The 25,143-nt window shown below is 38.9% G+C and overlaps 1 protein-coding gene and 1 pseudogene across 7 annotated transcripts in view; both read right to left on the reverse strand.

The window, feature by feature from the left end:
* Positions 1 to 25,143, reverse strand: part of WASHC3 (WASH complex subunit 3) — a 77,695-nt gene that overhangs the window by 8,391 nt on the left and 44,161 nt on the right. For 2 of the 6 annotated variants that reach the window (XM_082349681.1, XM_082349679.1), the window contains 2 exons: positions 23,037 to 23,101; positions 17,133 to 18,496 (listed from right to left, as the gene is read on the reverse strand). In XM_082349681.1, the coding sequence (XP_082205807.1) occupies positions 18,355 to 18,496; positions 23,037 to 23,101 (207 nt within the window). In that variant the 3' untranslated portion in view covers positions 17,133 to 18,354. The other 4 variants (XM_082349680.1, XM_082349682.1, XM_082349684.1 and 1 more) reach the window with 4 other exon arrangements.
* On the reverse strand, positions 14,883 to 16,700 carry LOC309608931 (ankyrin repeat and SOCS box protein 11 pseudogene; annotated as a pseudogene). Its single transcript has one exon. The product of its transcript is annotated as an ankyrin repeat and SOCS box protein 11 pseudogene (transcript).

Here is a 25,143-nt window from a genome sequence, read left to right on the forward strand (position 1 = left end):
AACAATGAAATGGACTATTACAGCATCTGCTTAGACACCAGCTCAGAGATACAGCCTACAGGGCTGGGGTGCTGTTTTCCAGGAAGTGATACATGCACTATACCAAAGGCCAGTATGTGATTCCATGTCCCCAGCTGCTAGAATTTATGGGTCTAGGAGCCAAGAGGATAGAAATAGGACTGGCCCTTCCTACCACCATTCTCAGTAACCTACTTGCAGAATTGTGCTACCCATCCCTACCACCTTAGGCTCTGCTGAATTGGAGGTCCTGTTTCCTAGACAGGGGAAGAGGAAAAAGCTAGCACATTTCTATCAAGAAGCACAGTAAGATTTCTACAGAACTGAAGCTACTGCTGCCAAACTGATCCTGTTGGGCTGCTCATGTCTGTGGGACAACAGGCAAGAAAAGAGAGTTAATATGTTGGTTAACATGGAGAGCTAGGATTACAATTACAAAATGAAACAAGGAGGATGTGTCTGGAACTCAGGCGATTCATTGGGGTGATTCTGGATGCTTCTATACCTGGTGTGAACAGCAAACAGACAAATGTGATAATCATAGCCTAAAAGGGGCAAAGTAACCAAGGCCCATCTCTGAAGGGATGAAGGTCTGGGTCACTCAACCAAACTAGACCTGCTGAATTTCTGGAAGAGAGCAAGGAAAGTCTCAAGTGGGTGGTGCAGGAAAGAGATGATGGATATGAGTTTTGGTCTTGAGTTCAGTTGTAGCACGAGGAACTACAGCTTGTCTCACTAATCCTCCTGTGTAGTCGTCTACAGACTGTGGCTGGTCATCATTCTGAAGATCTGGTAATGGAGTAGACTTAACACTGGACTCAATTCTGAATAGGCAAGGGGTAGACAGCAGCAAACATCTCTTTTGCCCCACATCACATCCCTTTGTCAACTTCTGCTATCAGCTCACTCTGAACAACACTGAAACTACTTTCAATTCAATTTCTAGTTGATGCTAAATATAATATCTGACTTTGATAGTACATGAACTAATGGCCAAGTTGTGAAAAGCTTTACATGCTAATAAATACTACCAATAAGTTCCAGATCCACAATAAATATGATATATAAGCCTCCAGCTGTCACAGAAAATTTCAATCCAGTATTACTTTCTGCCAGAAATTTCTTTAACAACTCTTATGATACAAATGTACATAATACTTTTCATGCTAAAATATTCACAAAAATTGAATAATTCATTTAGCCAAATTCACTTTTTTGTTTTGCATTGAGTCTATTTTTGATCACTAAAGTCACATTGACTTCATTTTAGATGCTCATTGCATCCCTCAAACACTCTGAGTACTTTATTTAGGCTATTCTATTTTTCAGTTCAGGGTCCTTTATTTTGGTAACAAGACATACTGCCAGCTTATTATAAATGCTTTATTTATTTATTTTTTAACATAGAGGAAGCTTGGTGGTGGATATGTAGCCATTTGATGTTTTTATGACTAAGAGTTAAAGTTCAGGCTCTCTTTCTTATAGAATGTAAATGTGCACCAACACATGTATATGTAATTGTTATCAACATTAAGCTTAGTCACTAAAAGAAGATTCGCTGTCTGAACTTTCTTCTATATTTTTTTCACCTTCACCGTCAGGCACTGGAGCATCTGGTCTCCTAAAAGATAAGAAAAAAATTTTAATGTTTTTTCCATTTGAAAAAAAGCACTAACTGTAAATTAGGTTCATCCTAGAATACTGCTGCTAATAAATCTGCCAAATCTGCATCCTTAACTGAGAGTCTCCCGCTCTCCGCCACAGCGTGGGCTTCTCGCTGGCTTCTCCAGCACCATGGGGATTCAGTGCTATTCCTGTACAGGCCACGGCACTGTTTTCTCCTGCCAGTCCTTACACAGTGTGCTACTTCAGCACTTTCTGCTTCTCATTACCATGGAGACCCAACTACAGACAGAGATGCGATCTGGAGAGGCTGGCATGACCAGTGCTAAATCCTTGCAGCCTCCAAGTATCCATGAGGTACAGAGAAAGGAAAGCTAGAAGTGGAAAGAAAAAGAAAATCTTCATGTTCAGGAAAGCTGCAGGGAGCAGTTTTAAAATGGAAGAGAGTTCAAGAATGGCCATTAAGAAACACAGGCAATATGGAAATTTTGCGGGGGAAGAGAGTGCCTGTCAAAGAAAGTTCTTAATGTCTGCTGAATGTTTTCACTTATATGTTTTATCATCAGAGAAAGAATATAAGAAGAATGAGTTGGTAAAAATAATGTCTTGAAGATTCCCTAAGCACAACAAGAAAATGTGAGAATGGTTAAACTCCAGCTTTGCATAGATGTGCTATAATAAACCACATGAAATTTAATGGTGTCATTAAAACAGTCAACTAGATAGGCTCCATAGTGTTTGTCAGTAAATCATTTAATCAGTATGGCAGCACTAACACTCAGGCCCTATTCAATCTAACCAAGGAAGTAAGTTAAGCAAATAAAGTATACTTGGGGAAACTAAGAGGGAAAGGAAGAATAATATACCTGCTCTGTTTTAATAAAAAAGCTACAAGACTTATTTCTCCCTCAAGCTCCTTGATCCTTATTAAAGATTTAGGACACCAACAAATAAAATTCTTCTTTGCCACAAATATAATTACTATTACTAAAATAAGAAAGTATAGTCTCCTATTTACCTTTAGTTATTATAAATTATGGCTGAGTTTTGACATATACTTTTTAATATCATATCTGTCATGCTACGAAACAGAAGAAATGCTGGCATTGCTCCCTAGCAATGGGTCAAACATAACCCCATTTGCTCTGCTGCAATATTTTAGATTATGCCTATGAGGAAGTCACATGTACTCAGTACAATAAAATTTTAAAGCTGGGTACAGCATTTATAGGTTTTATTTGTATGTATGTACGTACATACTTACTTACTTACTTATTTATTTATTTTGGCTGCACCAGGTCTTAGTTGTGGCACGCGGGATCTTAGTTGCAGCACGTGGATGTCTCAGTTGTGGCATGCAGACTCCTTTTTTTTTTTTTTTTATAAATTTATTTATTTTTTATTTTATTTTTGGCTGTGTTGGGTCTTCATTGCTGTATGCGGGCTTTCTCTAGTTGCAGCGAGCGGGGATTACTCTTCATTGCGGTGTGCAGGCTTCTTATCTCAGTGCTTCTCTTGTTGTGGAGCACCAGCTCTAGGTGTGCAGGCTTCAGTAGTTGTGGTTTGCGGGCTCTAGAGCACAGGCTCAGTAGTTGTGGCGCACGGGCTTAGCTGCTCCGCGGCATGTGGGATCTTCCCGGACCAGGGCTCGAACCCAATTCCCTGCATTGGCAGGCGGATTCTTAACCACTGCACCACCAGGGAAGCCCCGGCATGCAGACTCTTAGTTGCAGCATGCAGGCGGGATCCCCCACCAGGGACTGAACCTGGGCCCCCTGCATTGGGAGCACAGTCGTACCCACTGGACCACCAGGGAAGTCCCAGCATTTATAGGTTTTGACTGATGTTCCATCTGCCTAAAATACTAACACAGGACCACAGTCTTCATCATTCTCCATAGAAGTAAGAACTCTAAAAGTAGTGGGCATAAATACTGGGTACACTGTCCCCAGTAAACTTCTCTTTGCTATATACATGATTCCTTACTGTGTTCATTTTATTAAAAAGGAAAACATTACCAGAGGAAATTATTTGAATACTACTTCAAAATTATATTAGTATCTATGGCAACTCAAACAAATAAAACAATGTACATAACTCCCCTAACATAAATGCTACTTAAGAAAATGATACCTGGAGCTGCTGAAGAGGCAAGAGACGTTTTCTTCCCTCTTTGTTTCCTGGTGTGCGAGGAGAGGGGATTAAGAGCGCTGCTTAAAGGAGCTCCAGAGATGGGCGCGAGCCGCAGCTATCAGCGCGGACCCCAGAGATGGGCCTGGGATGCTAAGGCTGGTGCTGCTGCCACCAAAAAGCCTGTATGCAAGCACAGGTCACTATCCACACCTCCCCTCCCGGGAGCCTGTGCAGCCCGCCACGGCCAGGGTCCCGTGATCCAGGGACAACTTTCCCGGGAGAATGCACGGCGCGCCTCAGGCTGATGCAATGTCCCACTGGTCTCTGCCGCCGCAGGCTTGCCCCACATCCTTACCCCTCCCTCCCCCCGCCCTGAGTGAGCCAGAGCCCCTGAAGCAGCTGCTACTTGAACCCCGTCCTGTCGGAGTGAAGAACAGACGCCCTCAGGCGACCTACACGCAGGGGCGGGTCCAAATCCAAAGCTGAACCCCGGGAGCTGTGCGAACAAAGAAGAGAAAGGGAAATCTCTCCCAGCAGCCTCAGAAGCAGCGGATTAAAGCTCCACAATCAACTTGATGTATCCTGCATCTGTAGAATACCTGAATAGACAACGAATCATCCAAAATTGAGGAGGTGGACTTTGGGAGCAAGATATATTTTTTTTCCCCTTTTCCTCTTTTTGTGAGTGTGTATGTGTATGCTTCTGTGTGAGATTCTTTCTGTATAGCTTTGCTTTCACCATTTGTCCTAGGGTTCTGTCCGTCCGTTTTTTTTTTACTTTAAAAAATTTTATTTCTTAATAATTATTTTTTATTTTAATAACATTATTTTATTTTATCTTACTTTATTTTATTTTATTTTATCCTCTTTCTTTCTTTCTTTCTATTTTTTCTCCCTTTTATTCTGAGCCGTGTGGATGAAAGACTCTTGGTGCTCCAGCCAGGCATCAGGGCTGTGCCTCTGAGGTGGGAGAGCCAACTTCAGGACACTGGTCCACAAGAGACCTCCCAGCTCCACGTAATACCAAAGGGTGAAAATCTCCCAGAGATCTCCATCTCAACACCAAGACCCAGCTTCACTCAACAACCAGCAAGCTACAGTGCTGGACACCCTATGCCAAACAACTAGCAAGACAGGAACACAGCCCCATCCATTAGCAGAGAGGCTGCCTAAAATCATAATAAGGCCACAGACACCCCAAAACACACCACCAGACGTGGACGTGCCCACCAGAAAGACAAGATCCAGCCTCATCCACCAGAACACAGGCACTAGTCCCCTCCACCAGGAAGCCTACACAACCCACTGAACCAGCCTTAGCCACTGGGGACAGACACCAAAAACAACGGGAATTACGAACCTGCAGCCTGCGAAAAGGAGACCCCAAATACAGTAAGATAAGCAAAATGAGAAGACAGAAAAACACACAGCAGATGAAGGAGCAAGGTAAAAACACACCAGACCTAACAAATGAAGAGGAAATAGGCAGTCTACCTGAAAAAGAATTCAGAATAATGATAGTAAAGATGATCCAAAATCTTGGAAATAGAATAGACAAAATGCAAGAAACATTTAACAAGGACCTAGAAGAACTAAAGAGTAAACAAGCAACGATGAACAACACAATAAATGAAATTAAAAATACTCTAGAAGGGATCAATAGCAGAATAACTGAGGCAGAAGAACGGATAAGTGACCTGGAAGATAAAATAGTGGAAATAACTACTGCAGAGCAGAATAAAGAAAAAAGAATGAAAAGAACTGAGGACAGTCTCAAAGACCTCTGGGACAAGATTAAACGCACCAACATTCGAATTATAGGGGTCCCAGAAGAAGAAGAGAAAAAGAAAGGGACTGAGAAAATATTTGAAGAGATTATAGTTGAAAACTTCCCTAATATGGGAAAGGAAATAGTTAATCAAGTCCTGGAAGCACAGAGAGTCCCATACAGGATAAATCCAAGGAGAAACATGCCAAGACACATATTAATCAAACTATCAAAAATTAAATATAAAGAAAACATATTAAAAGCAGCAAGGGAAAAACAATAAATAACACACAAGGGAATCCCCATAAGGTTAACAGCTGATCTTTCAGCAGAAACTCTGCAAGCCAGAAAGGAGTGGCAGGACATATTTAAAGTGATGAAGGAGAAAAACGTACAACCAAGATTACTCTACCCTGCAAAGATCTCATTCAGATTTGATGGAGAAATTAAAACCTTTACAGACAAGCAAAAGCTGAGAGAGTCCAGCACCACCAAACCAGCTTTACCACAAATGCTAAAGGAACTTCTCTAGGCAAGAAACACAAGAGAAGGAAAACACCTACAATAACAAACCCAAGACATTAAAGAAAATGGGAATAGGAACATACATATCGAGAATTACCTTAAATGTAAATGGATTAAATGCTCCCACCAAAAGACACAGACTGGCTGAATGGATACAAAAACAAGACCCATATATATGCTGTCTACAAGAGACCCACTTCAGACCCAGAGACACATACAGACTGAAAGTGAGGGGATGGAAGAAGATGTTCCATGCAAATGGAAATCAAAAGAAAGCTGGAGTAGCAGTTCTCATATCAAACAAAATAGACTTTAAAATAAAGACTATTACAAGAGACAAAGAAGGACACTACATAATGATCAAGGGATCGATCCAAGAAGAAGATATAACAATTGTAAATATCTGTGCACCCCACATAGGAACACCTCAATACATAAGGCAAACACTAACAGCCATAAAAGGGGAAATCGACAGTAACACAATTATAGTAGAGGACTTTAACACCCCACTTTCACCAATGGACAGATCATCCAAAATGAAAATAAATAAGGAAACACAAGCTTTAAATGATACATTAAACAAGATGGACTTAATTGATATTTATAGGACATTCCAACCAAAAACAACAGAATACACATTTTTCTCAAGTGCTCATGGAACATTCTCCAGGATAGATCATATCTTGGGTCACAAATCAAGCCTTGGTAAATTTAAGAAAACTGAAATCGTATCAAGTATCTTTTCCGACCACAACGCTATGAGACTAGATATCAATTACAGGAAAAGATCTGTAAAAAATACAAACAGATGGAGGCTACACAATACACTACTTAATAACGAAGTGATCACTGAAGAAATCAAAGGGGAAATCAAAAAATACCTAGAAACAAATAACAATGGAGACACGACGACCCAAAACCTATGGGATGCAGCAAAAGCAGTTCTAAGAGGGAAGTTTATAGCAATACAATCCTACGTTAAGAAACAGGAAACACCTCAAAAAAACAACCGAATCTTGCACCTAAAGCAATTAGAGAAAGAACAAAAAAACCCCCAAGTTAGCAGAAGGAAAGAAATCATAAAGATCAGATCGGAAATAAATGAAAAAGAAATGAAGGAAATGATAGCAAAGATCAATAAAACTAAAAGCTGGTTCTTCGAGAAGATAAACAAAATTGATAAAACATTAGCCAGACTCATCAAGAAAAAAAGGGAGAAGACTCAAATCAATAGAATTAGAAATGAAAAAGGAGAAGTAACAAGTGACACTGCAGAAATACAAACGATCATGAGAGATTACTACAAGCAACTCTATGCCAATAAAATGGACAACCTGGAAGAAATGGACAGATTGTTAGAAATGCACAACCTACCGAGACTGAACCAGGAAGAAATAGAAAATATGAACAGACCAATCACAAGCACTGAAATTGAAACTGTGATTAAAAATCTTCCAACAAACAAAAGCCCAGGACCAGATGGCTTTACAGGTGAATTCTATCAAATATTTAGAGAACAGCTAACACCTATCCTTCTCAAACTCTTCCAAAATATTGCAGAGGGAGGAACACTCCCAAACTCATTCTATGAGGCCACCATCACCCTGATACCAAAACCAGACAAAGATGTCACAAAAAAGGAAAACTACAGGCCAATATCACTGATGAACATAGATGCAAAAATCCTCAACAAAATACTAGCAAACGGAATCCAACAGCACATTAAAAGGACCATACACCACGATCAAGTGGGGTTTATTCCAGGAATGCAAGGATTCTTCAATATACGCAAATCAATCAACGTGATACACCATATTAACAAACTGAAGGAGAAAAACCATATGATCATCTCAATAGATGCAGAGAAAGCTTTCAACAAAATTCAACACCCATTTATGATAAAAGCCCTGCAGAAAGTAGGCACAGAGGGAACTTTCCTCAACATAATAAAGGCCATATATGACAAACCCACAGCCAACATCGCCCTCAATGGTGAAAAACTGAAACCATTTCCACTAAGATCAGGAACAAGACAAGGTTGCCCACTCTCACCACTATTATCCAACATTGTTCTGGAAGTTTTAGCCACAGCAATCAGAGAAGAGAAATAAATAAAAGAAATCCGAATCGGAAAAGAAGAAGTAAAACTGTCACTGTTTGCAGATGACATGATACTATACATAGAGAATCCTAAAGATGCTACCAGAAAACTACTAGAGCTAATCAATGAATTTGGTAAAGTAGCAGGATACAAAATTAATGCACAGAAATCTCTTGCATTCCTATACACTAATGATGAAAAATCTGAAAGTGAAATGAAGAAAACACTCCCATTTACCATTGCAACAAAAAGAATAAAATATCTAGGAATAAACCTACCTAAGGAGACAAAAGACCTGTATGCAGAAAATTATAAGACACTGATGAAAGAAATTAAAGATGATACAAATAGATGGAGAGATATACCATGTTCTTGGATTGCAAGAATCAACATTGTGAAAATGATTCTACTACCCAAAGCAATCTGCAGATTCAATGCAATCTCTATCAAACTACCACTGGCATTTTTCACAGAACTAGAACAAAAAATTTCACAATTTGTATGGAAACACAAAAGACCCCGAATAGCCAAAGCAATCTTGAGAACGAAAAATGGAGCTGGAGGAATCAGGCTCCCTGACTTCAGATTATACTACAAAGCTTCAGTAATCAAGACAGTATGGTACTGGCACAAAAACAGAAATATAGATCAATGGAACAGGATAGAAAGCCCAGAGATAAACCCACGCACATATGGTCACCTTATCTTTGATAAAGGAGGCAAGCATATACAGTGGAGAAAAGACAGCCTCTTCAATAAGTGGTGCTGGGAAAAGTGGACAGCTACATGTAAAAGTATGAAATTAGAACACTCCCTAACACCATACACAAAAATAAACTCAAAATGGATTAAAGACCTAAACGTAAGACCAGACACTATCAAACTCTTAGAGGAAAACATAGGCAGAACACTCTATGATATAAATCATAGCAAGATCCTTTTTGACCCAGCTCCTAGAGAAATGGAAGTAAAAACACAAATAAACAAATGGGACCTAATGAAACTTAAAAGCTTTTGCACAGCAAAGGAAACCATAAACAAGACCAAAAGACAACCCTCAGAATGGGAGAAAATATTTGCAAATGAAGCAACTGACAAAGTATTAATCTCCAAAATATACAAGCAGCTCATGCACCTGAATATCAAAAATACAAACAACCCAATCCAAAAATGGGCAGGAGATCTAAACAGACATTTCTCCAAAGAAGATATACAGATTGCCAACAAACACATGAAAGAATGCTTAACATCATTAATCATTAGAGAAATGCAAATCAAAACTACAATGAGATATCATCTCACACCGGTCAGAATGGCCATCATCAAAAAATCTAGAAACAATAAATGCTGGAGAGGGTGTGGAGAAAAGGGAACTCTCTTGCACTGTTGGTGGGAATGTAAATTGATACAGCCACTATGGAGAACAGTATGGAGGTTCCTTAAAAAACTAAAAATAGAACTACCATACGACCCAGCAATCCCACTACTGGGCATATATCCTGAGAAAACTATAATTCAAAAAGAGTCATGTACCAAAATGTTCATTGCAGCTGTATTTACAATAGCCAGGACATGGAAGCAATCTAAGTGTCCATCATCGGATGAATGGATAAAGAAGATGTGGCACATATATACAATGGAATATTACTCAGCCATAAAAAGAAACGAAATGGAGGTATTTGTAGTGAGGTGGATGGAGTTAGAGTCTGTCATACAGAGTGAAGTAAGTCAGAAACAGAAAAACAAATACAGTATGCTAACACATATATATGGAATCTAAGGGGGAAAAAAAAAACAGTCATGAAGAACCTAGCGGTAAGACAGGAATAAAGACACAGACCTACTAGAGAATGGACTTGAGGATATGGTGAGAGGGAAGGGTAAGCTGTGACAAAGTGAGAGAGTGGCATAGACATATATACACTACCAAACGTAAAATAGATAGCTACTGGGAAGCAGCCGCATAGCACAGGGAGATCAGCTCAGGTGCTTTGTGATCACCTAGAGGGGTGGGACAGGGAGGGTGGGAGGGAAGGAGATGCAAGAGGGAAGAGATATGGGAACATATGTATATGTATAACTGATTCACTTTGTTATACAGCAGAAACTAACACACCATTGTAAAGCAATTATACTCCAATTAAGATGTTAAAAAAAAAGAATGATAAAAGCAGCTTAGGCCTAGAATGGAAATTATAAAATTAATTTTTGTGTGTAACCATTTTTTAATATATGCGATGCTATATAGCATAGTGGTTAAGAACCCAGATTCTGGAGCTAGATTGCTTGGGTTTAAATCCTTGCCTTACTATGTACTTGTTGAGCAACTTTGGGGAAGCTATTTAACCACACTGTGTACCCAACTGACTGATGGGATTATAGCGATGATTAAGATGAATTACTAAATGTAAAGTATACTGAGTAATATGTGGCACATAGTAAGTATACTAAATAAAGGTTATCTATTATTATTCTCATCTATCATGCACCTACTACTTGCAAAGAACTGTGTTAGGTGCTGGAGGTACGAGATGAATAACAAGCAGTTCCTGCTCTGAAGAAGCTGATAATTTAGTGGGGGAGACAGAAATGCAAACAAATTATTGTAATACAGTGTGACACACAAAAATATAGTTGTACTAACTACACTTGTTTGAAAAGAAAAGGTAATTCACTCTACTAGGGTTGGTCACAGAAGACTTCAGAGAGGCGGAGACACTTGTGAAGGGGTGTGGGATGGGTATGAATTTGGCAGAAACAGAAAATGTGGGAGTAAGTGGGGATGAGAGTATTCTGAGTAAAGAAAAGAATGGGAATGGTGCAGCACAGTACATTTGGGACCTATAAGTCTTTCGGTAGCTAGGGTGTAAAGTAACTTGGGTACAACAGTAAGATGAGATTAGGTCATTTGGCAGGGGCAACAGGTGGAGGGTGGGGAGAAGTTATATGAAATGTAAGCTTTCACTGAAATTACACAACTAAGTTTAGGAATCTTAAGTAATCATTTCATTTTTTTTTAATTGAAGTATAGTTAATGTACAGTATTATATAAATTACAGGTGTACAATGGAGTGATTCACAATTTTTAAAGGTTATACTCCATTTATAGCTATTATAAAATATTGGCTATATACCCTGTGCTGTACAATATATCCTTGTAGCTTATTTATGTTATATGTAATAGTTTGTACCTTTTAATCCCCTACCTCTATATTGTCCCTCCCCCTTCTCTCTCCCCACTGGTAACCACTAGTTTGTTCTCTATAACTGTGAGTTTGCTTCTTTATTGTTATACTCACTAGTTTGTTGTGTTTTTTAGATTCCAGGTACAAGTGATATCATACAGTATTTGTCTTTCTCTGCCTGACTTATTTCACTTAGCATAATACCCTTCAAGTCCATCCAAATGGCAAAATTTCATTCTTTTGTACAGCTTAGTAGTATTCTATTGGACATATATACTACATCTTCTTTAACCATTCATCAGTTGATGGACACTTAAGTAGCCATTTATTTTTTAATTGAGGTATAATTCACAAACCATAAAATTCACCATTTAAAATTGTACAAATTAGTGTTTCTTAGTATGTTCACAAGGTTGTGAAAACATTACCACTATCTAATTCCAGAACATTTTCATTACTCCAAAAAGAAACCCAAAACCAATTAGCAGACACTCTCCATTTCCTTTTACCCTCATCCTCTGACAACCATGAATGGACTTTTCTGTGTCTATGGATTTGCCTATTCAGGACATTTCATATAAATAGGATCAAGAATATTCAGCCTTTGTGTCTGGCTTCTTTCACTTAGCATAATGTTTTCAAGGTTCATCCATGTTGTAGTATTTATCAGTACTTCATTCCTTTTTATGGCTGAATATTATTCCATTGCATGGATATACCACATTTTGCTTATCCATTCATCAGTTGATGAACATTAGGTTATTTCTACTTTTTGGATGTTATGAATAATACTGCTAGGAACATCTGTGTACAAGTTTTTGTGTGAATGTATGTTTTCAATACTCAAGTATAAACCTAGGAGTGGAACTGCTGGGTCATATGGTAGCTCCATGTTTAACTTTTTGAGGAACTGTCAAACTTTTTTCCACAGTGGATGCACCATTTTACATTTCCACCAGCAGAATATGAGGGTTAAAATTTCTCCATATCCTTGTCAACACTTGTTATTCTCTGTCCTCATTCATTTTTTTCTTTTTTTCATTTCTTTTATTGTGGTATGATAGACATAACATAAAATTTACCCTCTTAACCATTTTAAAGTGTACAGTTCAGTAGTGTTGAGTATACTCACAGTGTTGTGCAATCATCACCACTATCCACCTCCAGAATTCTTTTCATCTTGCAAAACTGAAATGCTGTACCAATTAAATGATAACTCTTCATTTCTCTCTCCTTCCAGCCCCTGACAAACACTCCATTACTTTCTGTCTCTACGAATTTGTCTACTCTAAGTACCTCATATTAAGTGGAATCATGTAATATTTGTCTTCTTGTGACTGGCTTATTTTATTTATCATGTCTTCAAGATTCATCCACGTTGCAGCATGTATCAGAGTTTCCTTCCCGTTTAAGGATGACTAATACTCCATTGTATGCACATACTACGTTTTGTTTACCCATTCACTTGTGGATGGACATTTGGGTTGTTTCCACCTTTGGGCTATTGTGAAAAACGCTGCTATGAACACGAGTATACAAGTATCTGTTTGAGTCCCTGCTTTCACTTCTTTTGGGTATATAACCAGAAGTGGAATTGCTGGATCAAATGGTAATTCTATGCCTAATTTTTGGAGAAATTGCCATACTGTTTTCCATAGTAGTTACATCATTTTACACTCCCACCCACAGTGCACAACGTTCATATTCTCACCAATACTTTTTTTGTTTGCCCTCATTCATTTTAAAATAAATTTAGGGCTTCCCTGGTGGCGCAGTGGTTAAGAATCCGTCTGCCAGTGCAGGGGACACGGGTTCGAGCCCTGGTCCGGGAAGATCCCACATGCCACGGAGCAACTAAGCCCGTGTGCCACAACTACTGGGCCCGTGCACCACAACTACTGAAGCCCACACACCTAGAGTCCGTGCTCTGCAACAAGAGAAGCCACCGCAATGAGAAGCCCATGCACTGCAACGAAGAGCAGCCCCTACTCACCGCAACTAGAGAAAGCCCGTGCACAGCAACGAAGACCCAATGCAGCCAAAAATAAAGAAAGAAAAGAAAAGAAATTTAAAGCTATTTTGAATTGGAATTGCTATGAAAACAAAAGAAAAGCTACACACTAGAGTTCCTTTTGTACATAAAAGAGAAAAACTTCAAAAATCGTGAGACTCAAATGAGGTAATATATGAAAGCATTTTATAACTTATAAAAGCTTTACAAATGTTAATGTAATAATAAAACTCACAACATCATTTCCAGACTGGATATTCATATTCTTAGGGGGAACAGAAATTTGGCTTTTTATGTTATGATCAGAATTGCTCTTGCTTGACCCTATATATATATATGAAACGTTTGTTGTAAGTTTCTTCATAGAAAGAAGTTTTAAAGATATGTTTAAAAAGGTTGCTACTTTAAACTACTGGCTACACTTCATTACTAAAATCTGAAAATGAAGACTGCATAATCCTCTCAATATTTTAAACATATAAGTGAATCACTAAAAAAGAGTACATCAGCAAAATGCAGAAAAATATATAAAGTCATAAGTATGTTCATGATTTATCATGCATATTTTTCTAAAATCTCAACCTTTAGTAGTTACAATAAAAAACACTAGCTTCGTAGCTACATTTTAATAAGCATATTTATATAATTTGTGGCATCAAGATTATCAATAAAAGTCTTAGTAAAAGCAAAATTTTTTAAAGTATAACTTTAAACTCTTTACTAAGTTTAATTTGTTTAAAAAAGAAGTATTTTCAAAGAAATTACTAGGTTGACCTCAGCTAAAAGTGAGCCAAAATTTAGAAAGGAAAGGAGAAGGAAGTACTAACCATATACAAATCAGTACTTTTTAGCATACCAGATGCTGTGTGCATTTTATTTGTCACCTTCCTCCCATTTATGGGAATAAATAAGACTATCAACCACAATCCCTATTGCCCTCATCCTTTCCTTATACTCTTTCTTTGTTACAGTCACATAATCCAGGCCTGGCAGGTCAGAAGAATCTCTTTACCTGGAAAGAGATCAATTCAAGGGAGTGCTCAAAACCCAAGCACGGACAATCAGAATGCTTCCCCAGAAATGAGCCTTGGATTATGGAAAAGGGGCTCTCTTTCCTTTCAGTTGGCAAAAACTAGCAATATTATAGCCATTTACCATATAAAGCAAATATTATTTGCGAATTCCTTGTTTTCCAGGAGGAAGCTCATCAGCAGTAGGAGAGAAGTGGATGATTATGCCAAGGAGTGAAGGTGGACAGAGGTGCCAGGCGAGAGGGAGCACCAGCCAGCCAGTACTGCTGGCGCTGCGCCCCTCGTTCTGTCCTACTTAGACTTCTTAGGTATGTGACTCAGTAACTTCCCTTTTTGCTTAAGCTAGTTTGAGTTAGTTTTTCTGATCCTGTACATAAAATGAGTCTTAAAATACAAATATCATTGGTCTGATTTGTTTTCATTAAAGAGATATTTATATTTGTGTTTAAAACCACAGCCACTTTAAGGACACCAAACATCATAAACATTCTTTGGAAAAACATTTATTTATGTAGGTAAATAGCTTAAAGATATTTTTCATTTTCTTTAAATTTAAAACAGTTGAATTTAAAGCAGATTAAGTGCCAAAAACATTGTTAGTAAAACTATTGCTGAGTAGGAGGATTGTGGGGAGAGGGTGCAATAGTTACCATTCAAATCACTTTTCAATATCAACTAGAGCACATACAAAGTTTTAACATCACATGATACTTGTCAATTAGTGTTGTTCTCAGAGCTCTATGCAATGGCAATAAGTGGTCTTAAGGAAATAGCAAAACACTGAATTCCTGAACTGAGATTGCAGTGACTATATAGAGACATTTGGGGTAGTTAAAAAAAAAAAAAGACAATTTTGACTTTGCTATTACATAGTAACCAGTAAGACTTACTTTGGCATTACATTTACTCAAACTACACATACCTTGGTCTTTCCATTTCTTTCTTTTTTTAAAAAAAATTAATTAATTAATTAAAAAAAATTTTTTATTTAAAAAAAAACTTTCATGCAGAGATTTATTCATGGAAGGAAAGAAAGAAAGGGGGAAGAAGGGAAGAACTAAATCAGGAACCCATCTTGGAATACTTATATTCATCCTAATCTTATCCACCCAGATTTATACGTGTCTACACGCTATTCAGAACGGTGATCCTTAGATAATCGAAGATCATGAATCTTGAAAAACAGCCTATTAATTTCACCCTACTTCACAATTTTTTAAAGTTTCTTAACAACAAGAGCTAAAAACAGAAAAGTTTCTGATTGCCCCTTGGTTAAAGAGAACATTAAACTAACCAGGAGTTTTCATTCCCCACATGTGCCAGTCCATCAGGGATGTGCTCTAAGTAGCTTAGCTCATTTGAGAGTCTAGCTGTTGGGTGTTACACTAGGTACCCTGGGTACAGCAAGCAACAACCTGTTTATTTCCAAGTATCTTCCTGTGGACAGTTGGGACTACTGGTATAGGAGGAATTTTTCCAGGGGCTCCGGCAGATACAGTTTGTGGATGGTCTGATGACAGACGCGACCCAAGCACTTCCGGACACACAGGCGGCACAGCTGGGAAAGAGCAGGCGGGCCTTTCCGGAGCAGGAGCACCTGCTCCACGCCGCTTTTCGGAGCTGCCAGATCAAGCGCACTTTTGCCCTGAGCGTTTCTGCACTTGAGGTTAGCCCCGTAGTCTATCAGCAGGTGGATGATTTCCACACTGTTCTGCTTCATGGTGGCATGGAGGGGGGTGTCCAGCCACTGGCCGTGGTCAACATTGGCTCCTAATTCTAGAAGCTTCTTCACACAGTCTAGCCTCTGATAGGTGCAAGCCACATACAGGGGAGTTCCAAGGTGAGGCACTTCCTGGTCAATGTTAACGTTATTTGCCAGCAGAATCTCCATGCATTCTCTATTACCTCTCTTTACTGCCTCGTGGATGGGTGAAGCCAGGTGCACCTCGAGCAGGGCCTTGGCTCCAAACTCCAGCAGCACGTTGACGCACGCAGTGCTGCCACTGCAGCAAGCACTGAAGAGGGGCGTGGCTCCGTGAACTGTCACCCCATTGACCTTATCTAAACGTTGGCACAGGGACATGGAGGCTGAAGAGAGGGGTAACCAGCAGTGTCTTCCCGACCATCCAAGAATATGGGCGCCGATGGGGCCAGGCCTGTGCACCCCACGGCGGGTCGGTCTTTCCATTTCTGAATGTCCATCAAGACAGGTATGTCCCGCCCTTTGTGGGACTCTGTGGCAGATTCCCACAGCCAGAGAAACAATGTAATGTCTAATAGCATAAAGAAAAAGAAAGCCAGCCATCCTGGCTGGTAAGATGGGTTTCTGCTGTTTATCTTGGGGTTCTTTACTTCCCAACAACTCTCTATCTCTTGCTTGGTAGACACTGGAAGACCACAACTGATTCTTTTTTTTTTTTAAATAAATTTATTTATTTTAGTTTTGTCTGCGTTGAGTCTTTTGTTGCTGCGCGCGGGCTTTTTCTCTAGTTACAGCAAGCAGGGGCTACTCTTCGTTGCGGTGCGTGGGCTTCTCATTGCGACGGCTTCTCGTTGCGGGGCACAGGCTCTAGGCATGTGGGCTTCAGTAGTTGTGGCACACGGGCTCAGTAGTTGTGGCTCGTGGGCTCTAGAGCACAGGCTCAGTAGTTGTGGGGCATGGGCTTAGTTGCTCCGCGGCATGTGGGATCTTCCCAGACCAGGGCTCGAACCCGTGTCACCTGCATTGGCAGGCAGATTCTTAACCACTGAGCCACCAGGGAAGACCCACAACCGCTTTTTAACACCACCTCTTTGATATTTTTATTATTTCTTACTCTTGTGATCAAGGTCTCTAACAGTGGACTAATCACAATTTTCTGACATTGTTTTTTTCTGTCCTATACTTTCTAGTCAGTCTGCCGCCAGTGGTCAAGGACTGGTAATTACCCTGAATGGAATCCCAGCTCAGCAAAAACTAAAAAAATGGAACGAGTGAAAAAACCTATTTTGGGGGACTTCCCTGGTGGTCCAGTGGTCAAGACTCCATGCTCCCAATGCAGGGGGCCCAGGTTCAATCCCTGGTCAGGGAACTAGATCCCGCATGTCGCAACTAAAAGATCCCGCGTGCTGCCAATAAAGATCCTCCATGCCGCAACTAAAGATCCCGCATGCTGCAAAGAAGATCCCCCATGCCACAACTAAGACCCGGTGCAGCCAAATAAATAAATAAAATAAATATTAAAGACAAAAAAACAAAAAAAACTATTTTTGGAATTGTTCAGTCGGGGAATTGAGATCAATTCTATCCTTAACCAGCCAAAACCCAACCTTTAATCCATTATATTGTTCTGTAGCAGGAGACAGACGAAGATCATTGGCAGATAAGGTATTCCATTAGAGGGCATGAAAATCTGCTGGATATGCCTTAAATATAATTAAGTTTTCTTGTTTTCCAGTGTCTGTTTGGTTAACACTAATAAATCTCCTCTTGTCTCAGTGATAAGGCTGAGGTGGTTATTTCTATTTCTGGCAACCATAATCATGGTCATTCCACAGGCTGGGAGGAGGGTATAAATGTATTTTGAATAGATAAGTCCAGGACAAATGCCAACTGAGCTGGTTCTGTTTAAAGCCTGAAAGTAACTTGCTTTCTTTAGCCAAATCAGTATGCTACAAACTGCACCCTCCTACTAATATTAAGAGTGTGACCAGTTAAATTTCAATTTCAGAAGTCTGTTCTTTATTTTTTTATTTTTTGTATTTATTTTACTTATTTATTCTTGGCTGTGTTGGGTCTTCGTTGCTGCATGCAGGCTTTCTCTAGTTGCGGTGAGCAGGGACTACTCTTTGTTGCAGTGCACGGGATTCTCATTGTGGTGGCTTCTCTTTCTGCTGAGCACAGGCTCTAGGTGCGCAGGCTTCAGTAGTTGTGGCACACGGGGTCAGTAGTTGTGGCTCACGGGCTCTAGAGTGCAGCCTCAGTAGTTGTGGTGCATGGGCTTAGTGGCTCCGCAGCATGTGGGATCTTCCCGGACCAGGGCTCGAACCCGTGTCCCCTGCATTGGCAGGAGGATTCTTAACCACTGCGTCACCAGGGAAGCCCCAGAAGTCTGTTCTTTACTACAAAGTTTAAAATATAGATTTTTCAGTTTGGGAAAACAGAGAGTATAACTCAAAAGGATAATTACTCTGTGTACGTTAAATATGTCTTTGTTGAGGACACCGTGGTATACAGGCAACGACAGGACTCTAAACAAGTTGGGATCCAAAAGCCTGGTAAATCCAATTGTTTAGAACTTGCTACAGATTCCTGCGTTAAAACATTCATAAATCACAACTAACATTTACTTAACATTTACTGCTTGTCCAGAGCTGTGCTAAGTGCTTACATCATTCTCTTACTTAGTCTGAACAACTCTATAAGGGGTCAACTCTTCTATTCCCCATTTACTGACGAGGAAACTGATGAACAGATTAGGTAATTAGTCCAGGGTCATATAGCTAGAAAGTGGCAGGGCAGAATCCGGACCCCAGCAAGCAGACCATTTCTAAAGTCTGCCTTAGCCTGAGCCTTAACCATCATGAATTTCGTCTCTTCATGGACAGGTCCAGAGGCTAGTCTATTTATGTTGGAGTAGTAAAAGTAGTAATTACTAGGTAATAATAGTAACCTTAGTTATGGGACATAAATGTAAGCATAGAACAGGATAGGGAGAAACATTTTTTTTTTCTGGTAAGAAAAATCTAGACATTGATTGAAAAAATTTATATGGCATGATTTACCTGTTCTATATTTCTAAAACAGATAAAACTTAAAATTTTCCATTTTCTTTCCCCTTAAACTCTTTTGAGTATGATGGTGAAAAAGATACTCTTTCACATATCTTTTGATTTCACAGCATTTTTTTTCTTTTTTTTTTTTTTTTACTAATTTTTTCAAGCTAAACAGAACTAATTCTTGGTTATATAAGCACTATTGTTATTTTCAAAAACTTGGATTTTTAAGAATATTAAATAATCACTCAGAAGTAGCTAACTAATACTATTTATTTGGTAATTATCAGGCATTTTCTTCAGTTTTATAGACTTTCTAAAATTCAGTGATAGTCATTTTTGAAGGAAGATAGCCAGGCTCTCTTCTCCCTTATCATGTAAACTGATACTCTCCCTAGGTTCAAAATTACGTACTCTCCCTAGGTTCATCAGAACCATTTTTTTTAGATTCCATATATATGTGTTAGCATACAGTATTTGTTTTTCTCTTTCTGACTTACTTCACTCTGTATGACAGACTCTAGGTCCATCCACCTCAGGAATCAAGATGCAGACGTAGAGAATGGACTTGAAGACATGGGGACGGGGAAGGGTAAGCTGGGACGAAGTGAGAGACTGGCATGGACATATATACACTACCAAATGTAAAATAGATAGCTGGTGGGAAGCAGCCACATAGCACAGGGAGATCAGCTTGGTGCTTTGTGACCACCTAGAGGGGCGGGATAGGGAGGGTGGGAGGGAGAAGCAAGAGGGAAGGTATATGGGGAAATATGTATATATATAGCTGATTCACTTTGTTATACAGCAGAAACTAACACAACATTGTAAAGCAATTATACTCCAATAAAGATGTTAAAAAATAAACCAAAAAAAACAGCAAAATTACGTACTGTCAGCTTCCAAACTGTTATATACACAAGCCAACTGAGTAACAATGTATTTTCTGATCAGTATTTATTTCTATATTAACCTCAGTTTTGCTCTTTGCTCAGTGCAAACAGATCTAGACTATTTCTTCTTACAGTAATATGAATCTGTCTTACTACCTAAAGCTAATAGAAAAAGTGTATGTTTATACCTTAAAAGACAAAAGAACAGTCTTTACTGAAAGCTCTTGGCTGAGGCTAAATATATACATAAGATTCTAAATAAAAGTTCATTCTTTCCTTGGATGGTACATTTTCTTCTCCTTTATCATCTCAGACTTTCCCCTCAAGGCGAGGTTCCTTAACTTTTATGTAAACATGATTCCCAAAGTGCCAGAATTCCTCCTTAACAAGGTGATTGATTCCACTTATATCTAGCTAAATGTAGTGGGAGCTGGTTTTCTAGTGGTAGTGGTGATAGGTTACAGTGAGTCACCCTATTCCAACCAGCGCCCCTTGTGACCAATGGCATGTACTTATGAGGTAATGGGTCAGAATTCAGGCTCCAGGCTGTGGTTGAGGAACAGCTTTTCTGTTAAGACAATGTTAACTGTTACTGGAATTCTACCCTAAAACTTGGCACCACTTTGCAACTGAATGTTTCTCAACGTTTACAGACAATGACATGCCCTCAAACTTGCTAAGTGAGATACATCAAGGAAGTATTGGGGGTCCTGGAGGTTCTCCCCTTGGTTGTCATCCATGGACTTCTTTTTTTCTTTTTTAATATTTATTTATTTATTTTTGGCTGCGTTGGGTCTTAGTTGTGGCACGCAGGATCTTTTGTCGCAGCGCGCAGGCTTCTCTCTAGTTGTGGCGTGCAGGCTCCAGAGCGTGCAGGCTCAGTAGTTGAGGTGCATGGGCTCAGTAGTTGTGGCAGGCTCCAGAGCACGTGGGCTCTGTAGTTGTGGCACACAGGCTCTCTAGTTGTGGCACTTGGGCTCAGTAGTTGTGGTACATGGGCTTAGTTGCCCCACGGCATGTGGGATCTTAGTTCCCTGACCAGGGATCAAACCCCCGTCCCCTGCATTGGAAGTCAGATTCTTAACCACTGGATACCTAAATGGACTCTTTAAGAATATGAAGTCAGCCTGGCCATTTAAGATGGGGGAAGGAAGTTCTATGGGGAGGAATACAAACATTCAAAGACACCAGGATAATGATACATTCAGAGAACTGCCAGTAGTTTGCTACAGCTGCAGGAGATAGGGAAGTAGGGATGAATGGCAAGAAATGAAGCTAGAGTCTTGATGATAAAAGCATTTATTTGCAATTCTAGGATGTTAGGCTATATGTTAAAGGCAGTGGAGAATCACAGAAAGATTTGTATGTATGAACAGATGAACTATATGAAGAGATCCACTAAGTTTTTAGTGACAGATTGAAAGAGAATAGGAAAACCAATCAGGAGTTATTATAATAATTCAGGTGAAAAACGATGAGGGCTTGAACTAAACAGCAATGGCATGGAGGCATGTGGTCAGATGTGAGAGATTAAAAAAGAGAAAATCACAGTGACGACATGTTAAGGGGTAGAGAGGAGGGCAGAATCAAGGGTGACTTTCAAGTTGCTAGTGTGGGTAGATGGTTGAAGTAAAGGATAACGAAGTAGGTTTAGGCTGGGCAGGGGATGAAGTGAAGCCGGTAGGGGGTAAAGGGATTGGATTATAGGGCTTATAGGGCTGCTTATAGGGCTGTTAAGTTTTCCATTTATTACATTTTCTCTAGAGAGAAAAATCATGATTTTAAAGGTCATTTTAGCTCTCTGTTAGTATAGAAGGTCTACTGTGTATTTCCAGAAGCAAAAAAGAGGTCATAGTCAATGTTAAATATACTTATAACATATATTCCAATGAGTACCAAAATGGATTGGACCCATATGTTCAAGTCACATTAAAGTATATGTCACAATCCATCTGCTTTTAAAGTGTGTCAGAAACAATTTCCAGAGCAAATGCCAAATATCCTGGAGATGCTTTAGTTCAAATTACCAATTATACCATTGTACTTGAACTGTTTGCTACTGAAATACATACTAAATGGAGATACATGTGGGAAATCTGTTCTTGCAGACTTCTAAAAAATTCTTAAATTTCATATTTTGAAAGATAAAACATGAGGAAAAGATTGCATATATGAGGGAAAAAATGCATACATTTTCTTGAAGGGCTGAGAGCCAAGAAAAATTCCAAAGTATATTGCTAGTACAGTATGAATGCCTGTATAGCTACCATAGCTAAATACATTGGGGTGAACTAAAATCCCAAACTGGAAAGACTCTTTACAAGTGTCTAGATACTTGCAAAGGAGACGAGTTCTGAATAATCCATTACGATATATTTTACCCAGGATGAGCTTTGCCTGGATGGAGTAAATTACTGTCAAATTTCTGAGCCACAAATTTTCAGCATTTCTCAAAAATTTTTTTATAAAACTCACACAAAACAATATCTAGTTTCTAATAACCATTACTGTGGACTTAGAGTTACTCTGTTTATTTCCCCATCTGGCTCAACCTAGATCATGTAGAGTAAATTTCCTATACACTAAGGTCTTAAATAAAAAACTATAGATAATTCAAGAGAGAGAGAGAGAGAGAGAGATGGAGGGAAGGAGGGAAGGAGAGAGGAAAAAAGTAGCATGGGAAGAAAAAGAGCACTGCTTCTTGTGGACACTACTGCTGTGCAACAAAACTGTCATCAAATTCCATCCCTTTTGCATATACAGATTCATCATTAATCTATTAAAACTACTCCTAAAATGTCTTAAGGCTAGTTTTAGTAGCATAGCATAGATTTTTCACTTTTTAAACATAGCAGAGGCACTGTTTAAGAAGGTGGTCTCCTCAACCATAAAACACTGTATAGGAAAAACATATAGAGCTTGAAATATTTTTATTATCACTGATAAACTCAGCATCTTGGCAGTAATATCATTATATTAGAAGAATTACTTACTCAAGAAGATCTGGGTCTAGTCCTTCTGATATCATTTTGTTTCTTATTGCCATGACTGGAACACCCTAAGCAAAGAACACAAGATAATAATTCAATAATTAAATATACCTCCTTCATAAAAACAGACAAATAAACCAATGGAACAGAATCGAAAGCCCAGAAATAAACCCAAGCAACAAATATTTGACAAGAGAGCCAAGAATACTCAATGGAGAAAACAGTCTCTTCAATAAATGGTGCTGGGAAAATTGGATATTCACACATAAAAGAATAAAACTTGACCCCTATATCTTGTACCACTCATAAAAATTAACTTGAAATGGATTAAAGACTTAAATGAACGACCTGAAACTATGAAACTCCTAGAAGAAAACATAGAAAGAAAGCTCCTTGACATGGGTCTAGTAATGATATTATGGAAATCATACCTAAAGCATTAAGAGACAAAGTAAAAAATCAACAAGTGAGACTACATCAAGCTACACGTAGCTACAAAGCTACACAGCAAAAGAAACCATCAACAAAGTGGGAAAACTGGGCTTCCCTGGTGGTGCAGTGGTTAAGAATCCGTCTGCCAGTGCAGGGGACACGGGTTCAAGCCCTGGTATGGAAGATCCCACATGCTGCGGAGCAACTAAGCCCATGTGCCACAACTCCTGAGCCTGTGCACCTAGAGCCTGTGCTCTGCAACAAGAGAAGCCACCGCGATCAGAGCCCACTCACAGCAACGAAGAGTAGCCCCCACTCGCCGCAACTAGAGAAAGCCCGTGCGCAGCAACAAAGACCCAATGCAGCCAAAAATAAAATAAATAAAATAAATAAAGTAAATAAATTTATTAAAAAAAAAAGTGGGAAGACAACCTATGAAATGGGAAAAAATATTTGCAAACCATATATCTGGTAAGAGGTTAATATCCAAAATATATAAAGAACTCATACAACTCGAGCAAAAAACCAAATAATTCAATTAAAAAAAGGGCAAAGAACCTGAATAGACATTTTTCCAAAGAAGATATATGAATGGCCAACAGATACATGAAAAGATGCTCAACATCACTAGTCACTAGGGAAATGTGAATTAAAATCACAATGAGATATCACCTCATGCCTGTTAGAATGGCCATGATCAAAAGACAAGAGATAACAAATGCTGGCATGGATGTGGAGAAGAGAAAACCCTGCGCACTGTTTGTGAGATTGTAAGTTGGTACAGCCACTGTGGAAAACAGTATGAAGTTTTCTCAAAAAATTAAAACTAGAACTACCATATGATTCAGCAATTCCAGTTCTGGGAGTATATCCAAAAAACCCAGAAACACCAACTTGAAAAGATGTCTGCATCCCCATATTAGCAGCACTGTTTACAATAGTCAAGACATGGAAACAACCTAGGTGTCCACTGAAGGATGAATGGATAAAGAGTGTATATATACACAATGGAATATTATTCAGCCATAAAAAAACAGGAAAATCCTACCGTTTGTGACAACATGGGTGGATCTTGAAGGCATAATGCTAGGTGAAATAAGTCAGACAGAGAAAGACAAATAACTGTTCGATCTCACTTATATATGGAATCTAAAAACAAAACAAAACAAAAAAACCAAACTCATAGAAAAAGAGATCAGACTTGTGGTTACCAGAGGCAGAGGGTGGGGGTAGGAGGAATTGGAGGAAGATGGTCAAAAGGTACAAACTTAGTTATAAAATAAGTAAGTACTAGGGATGTAATGTACAACATGATGACGATAGATAACTTTTCCTGATATCATACAGCAGTGTTAACAGAGTAGATCCTGCGAGTTCTCATCACAGGTGAATTTTTTTTCTTTTCTTTTTATTGTATCTATATGAGGTGATGGATATTTATTTATTTATTTATTTATTATTATTATTTTTTTTAGGTGATGGATATTAACTAAACCTACTGTGGTGATCATTTCACAATATACGTGAATCAAACCATCATGCTGTACACCTTAAACTTTTCAGTGATGTATGTCAATTATTTCTCAATAAAACTGGCAAAAATAAAAAATAGAAGCCAAGAAAAAAAGCCTCCTCTTAGATGGTTCATTATTTAAAATAGCTCTTATTTCGCTTTTTT

The sequence above is a fragment of the Balaenoptera borealis genome (assembly GCF_965194805.1).
Source record: "Balaenoptera borealis genome assembly, chromosome: 13".
Taxonomy (NCBI): domain Eukaryota; kingdom Metazoa; phylum Chordata; class Mammalia; order Artiodactyla; family Balaenopteridae; genus Balaenoptera; species Balaenoptera borealis.